At 32.0% G+C, this 5631-nt stretch overlaps 1 protein-coding gene across 1 annotated transcript; it reads right to left on the minus strand.

Moving 5' to 3' along the window:
- Positions 1-2117: 2117 nt before the first annotated feature.
- Positions 2118-2849, minus strand: LOC109174205 (agamous-like MADS-box protein AGL80). The gene has a single exon (XM_019323460.1). The coding sequence runs from the start codon at positions 2847-2849 to the stop codon at positions 2118-2120; it is 732 nt and encodes a 243-aa protein (XP_019179005.1).
- Positions 2850-5631: the final 2782 nt, after the last annotated feature.

Consider the following 5631-nt stretch of genomic DNA (forward strand, 5'->3'; position numbering starts at 1 on the left):
AACTAGAGTATATTCAACTACCTAAGATTGTTAAGTTTCAATCACATAAAGTTTAGGCAAGAAAACAAATAATTGTCTAGTGATCTGATAATTTTAATTTGGTTTGTGAGTAGCCACATCATCCTTAATCTGTTAAAATTATATATTAAGCGGTTTATTTAGATCACATAATGTTTTGGACTTATCATTTGTGATTAATTTTATGTAATATGATGGAATTTAGCCCATATGCAATTTCGTTATATTTGTATAATTAATCAGGATGAAATACTAGACTACGGTCATAATTTAGCCCACAGGCAATTATGTTTTGGAATGTAGTTTTGTAGTGAAGGAATATTTACGGAGCGAACTCGGGGTGAAGCAATATGGAGCAGATCACACTCGGCACCGAGTGGACTACGCACGCGACCGGACAGACCATGGAGAGGTCTACCTATCACGGGGTCCCCGGCTACTATGCACACGGTGTGACGAACAACCCCGGGGTCGGCCAACATGGGCTCGGCACCCCGGGGTCGGCCTACGTAGGCTGACCACCATGGGGTCGGCTGGCACACCCGAGGTCGGCCTACGCGAGGTCGCCCACCCGGGGGTCGGCCTGGCGGGAGGTCGGCTCGCTGTCGAGCGGACCTCCACGGGCTCGGCCTAGTGGGCTCGGCCGAGCCCATGGTCGGCACCTTGGCCGAGCTCCGTGCACGGCCAAGGACCGGGTCCTCGCGTTGAGCGAGTCCCGCGGCTCCTCGCACGTGACCCGGGCCCGGTCCGGCCGGGGGGTATAAAAACACCCCCCGGTGTCCTATTCAATCATCTTCTACTTTTCTAACAATACTTGTATCGTTATTACACGTCCCAAACCTCTGTAATAACATTATACACTCAATTAATGCAATATTTATCATTTTACTATTCGTTCATGATATTCAATCGTATATACGGGTTGTATAATCCGGACCCCCGGGTTCATATAATCAATCAAGTAGTTTTATCAGTGATGATAGAAATAAATTTATTTATTTAGTTTATGGTTATTTGTAAAGAATTCCCAATTCTATCATGAATTTTAATTTTATAATGTAAACTTTAGATCATATATTTCTTAATTTGCCAACAGGGATTAAGAAAATGAACATGATTTCTTAAGTTTTTTTTTTTTTTATGAGAATGGTTGTAATGAACCTTATTGAATATAACTTTGGCCTACAGGCAAGATTTATGTCACTTGATTCTTCAACTAATTTTGATAATTGTTTCATCATAAAATAAATTTTTCAATTGGATCTAATTGAGTAAAACTTTAGCCTACGGGCAAGTTTTATGTCACTAGATTCTTCTGGCTCTTTAGTAATTGTGAAAAATATTATCATAAGGGTTTCTTAATTGGATTTAATAGAATTAAAACTTTAGCCCACAGGCAAGAATTATGTAAATAAATCTCTCAACCCATTAGATAATAATTTTATCACAACTCTTAGAATGTATAAATTTAGCTCAATTATAATTCTATGTTTCATGGTTTGCATTGGCAAAACATGTTTTCAGTCACTTCCCAAAATTTAGCAACTTTTATTAATTGATCCACGAATCGTGCTCGGTTCTTCAGACTAACTGCAGTAAGTTACGTGATTTGACATACATCTTTTAGATTCCATTAATAAAAAAATGTTATCATTTGAGCCAAATTCAAACTTGGTAGTGTAAAAAATACAATGAACAATGTAGTGAATATAATTAATATTAATGAATTTGAAGGTAATAAGGAATATATACTCTTCGCATTGTAGAAATGAAAATTAAAATAATGATAATATAACTAATGAAATTATATCCATTTTTAATTTTTTTGAGAATGAATAAATTTTGTTGAATAAAGGCATTATGGATATTTAATTCTAAATTAAAAAGATACACAGATGTTTTGTTGTAATTTGGCCTATCAACTCGTTAGTTCTTGCGCGGTGTTTACCCGGTATTGCTTGGGGATTGTATGTATATGAGTATATAGAATAGATATATGTAAAAGGGAGATGAATAATAGCATTAAAATACAAAACAGCATAAAATTAAAAAACATGAGACAGCATTAAAGAAGTTTGCAAAATCTATAAGGATTTTGATTACTGAGTGCTAGGACCTGGACTCCCCTGAGTTGGGTCATTCTGATTACTGTCATTCATAAAAGCCCAATTTTGATAACTCCACGGGGTTCCAGGATTAAGATTGGCAGATATGGGAGTTTGTATACCTATCGTGCCTTGATAGCTTTGCCCGGAAAACACATCCGCCGGAGCAACCACATTGCTAGTCCCAGACCCAAGAACAGGAGGTGAGGTTGTTGCAAGAGAAGGAGCAGCAGGGAGAAAAGGAGCCGGAGTTGGGGAATCTCTTTCAATCCTCATAAAACTTTCAGCGATATTCGTGTTTAAAACCCAACCCATATCGTTTAAGTCTACTGAACTCAGATAATCAATTATCTGTTCTTCGCTAAAAATCTTATGCATCAGTGCATTCATCTCCTTTTCCCTGTTTTCTCGCTTCAATTTTAGAAGCAGAGTGCCCAACTTTTCAAGCCTTTCCGCAACAAAGCTGTCCTGGCTCATCATTCGCCGCGTTTGTTGCACGTCCGGCAATTGCATGAACCTAGCAATCAACTCTTGAACCCTTTCACCAGTAGGCCATATCACTGGCCCCTGCTCAAACGAGCTATACATTATCATGGCAGCATCCCCATCACAAAGAACGGTGAGCTCGTTAAGCTTTTTGACCACCCCTCTCTTTCTTTTATAGTAGGATGCTTTTCGTTTTGATTGATTGACAATATATGCCAATCTTAATCTCCTTCTTGCCATGATAATTGATTGGAAATGAGAAAAGAGGAACGAGAAGCTAAGTGCTCAAGATCGATTATATTTGTGGTTTTTTATTCTTTATCGATCTTGTGTTGGATATTATGCATGCTGAGATGATACCATATTTATAGGGCAGCATATATGAGGAAAAATTGAATAAATTATTGATTTTTTTTTCTAATTTTTTTTTTTTTACAGTAATGTTACAGCCTGTCACGAATATTTTTTTCCTAATATACATTATATGACTTATTATGGTTTTTTTATTGGATTTTTACTATTTAATGATTAAGAGAATTATATTCTATATTAAGAGTGATGCAAAATGCTCTCATTTTAAATTTACTTCTTAATATTATCATCTTAACGTGCAATTAGTTATTTTAGTTTCATTTTTTTTATCACATGTGGTAGCTAGGTCAATTCTTGAAAAATAATAAATATAAAAATTTTAATGCAAAGTGTAGTGGTTTTAAACATTAGAATTAATATATATTTGCAAGCTAAAAAACATATTTATTTCTTCGACTAATTTCATATGAGGGTTAGGCAATTCAATGGAAACAATGAAAATGAAGAATATTCGTTCACTGTTATTATCAACTTCCTAAAAGAGTAGAAAATATCACAATTGGAGATATTGATTTGTAATTAATTGCTATTACGTCCAATTAGTTATTTTTTTAAAATTATTGTTATTAGGTCAATTTTGATTGCCTTTAGTTATATTCTTTTGTTTTAAATTTGATTGCAATGAGTTAAAAATAATTGTTTTTTTTTTTTGTTTGTGCGTATGGACATACACTTGCAATGTTTTTGTATAAAACTCGTTACCGTGATTATATATATATAAATATATATATATATATATATATATATATATATATATATATATATATGTGTGTGTGTGTGTGTGTGTGTGTGTGTGTGTGTGTGTGTGTGTGTGTGTGTATTCATTTATTTATTTATATATGAGGAAATTGAATAATAATTTTTTTTAGTAATGTTACACCTTGTCACGAATATTTATTCTTAATATACATTATTGGAATAAAGTTTAAATTAGTCACTGAATGTAACCTGAAAATAAAATTAGGCCATTGAACGAAAAAAAAATGTGCAATTAGGCCACTAAACACTCAAAAAACATGCAATTTGGCCACTGAACACTCTAAAGGTATGCAATTTCATCGGATAGCAGATTACATGCTTTCGTGGCAACTAAGATAATTTTTAATAATTAATTTTAAAAAATTGAAAAAGAAATTAAATAAAAAAACGATGGGGTGGGCGGTGGCCATTCCGTCGTTTTTTTTTTAAAAATATTGATTAATAGTGATGAAAAATACTCTCTTTTAAATGAATGTGTGTGTGTGTGTGTGTTTGTGTGTGTGTGTGTGTGTGTGATTATTTATTTATTTATATATGAGAAAAATTGAATATTTTTTTTTATATAGTAATGTTACATCCCAACACGAATATTTTTTTCCTAATATACATTATATGACTTGTTATGGTTATTTTATTGGATTTTTAGTATTTAATGATTAAGAAAATTATATTCTATATTAAGAGTGATGCAAAATGTTCTCATTTTAAATTTATTTCTTAATATTATCATCTTGACGTGCAATTACTTATTTTAGTTTCATTTTTTTTTATCACATGTGGTAGCTAGGTCAATTCATGACAAATAATAAATATAAATATTTTAATGCGATGTGTAGTGGATTAAAACATTAGAATATATATTTGGAAGATAAAAAAACATATTTATTTCTTTGATTAATTGCATTGGCAAAACATGTTTTCAGTCACTTCCCAAAATTTAGCAACTTTTATTAATTGATCCACGAATCGTGCTCGGTTCTTCAGACTAAATGCAGTAATTTACGCGATTTGACATACATCTTTTAGATTCCATTAATAAAAAAATGTTATCATTTGAGCCAAATTCAAACTTGGTTTTGGAAGGTATATTTTGTTTTTTTTTTTTTTAGTATGTCCAACTATGGTGGAGAATTATATCTTCATTATTTAGTTGGACTTTAATTGGAACCAAAAATTGATTATTTAGTATGTCCAACTAATGGTGAGAAATTATATCTTTATTTATTAGTTGGTCAAATCAATTATGAGTATGTATATTATTAAGTTCATTTTTCTAATTTCGCTGAAAAATAGATTAACCAGTGGGAGTGATCATTTAGAAAAAGATCATTAAGTTCCTCCACTAAAGATTTTGAATTTAATTATTGTATTCATACATTCCAAATTGGGTTGTATATCAACCAATAAGCTCAAAATATCCCGCAAGTATTAATCTTGTATTTGTTCTATAAATTCATAAGTTCAAATTATTGAACATTTGGTTGTGCAACATATTTATGAAAATGTTGTAATAATATTAAGGAATTTATTAGAACAAAAACATTTCACTTGTGGTGCACTGTCATTTAATAATTCTTCAGTGATGAATAGAGTCTTTAGTTTCTTCAAAATTGATCTTGGGTCATTTCTGTAACAACCCAAAATTTAATTTCACAAATCCAATTTTAAAAAATTCCAAAATAGCCATTTTCACTCAATTAAAAAAAAAATTGCTATCGATTGGGGATTGAATAAATTATTTTGAACACATTTTAAATTAATTCAACACCAAAACTTATTTTTAATCCAAAATCCTAAATTTTCGGGTACCTCTCGTACCAAGTTTTAAATTGAGAAACCAATCTTAGTGAGATCGGGAGAATTCTGAGAAGCATTAAACAAGTGTTCATCT

The sequence above is a fragment of the Ipomoea nil genome, unplaced genomic scaffold (genome assembly GCF_001879475.1).
Source record: "Ipomoea nil cultivar Tokyo-kokei standard unplaced genomic scaffold, Asagao_1.1 scaffold0545, whole genome shotgun sequence".
In the NCBI taxonomy this organism is placed as follows: domain Eukaryota; kingdom Viridiplantae; phylum Streptophyta; class Magnoliopsida; order Solanales; family Convolvulaceae; genus Ipomoea; species Ipomoea nil.

Bases quoted from the DNA above. Each gene is read 5' to 3' on its own strand.
- LOC109174205 (XM_019323460.1), bottom strand. From the start codon at position 2,849: ATGGCAAGAAGGAGATTAAGATTGGCATATATTGTCAATCAATCAAAA.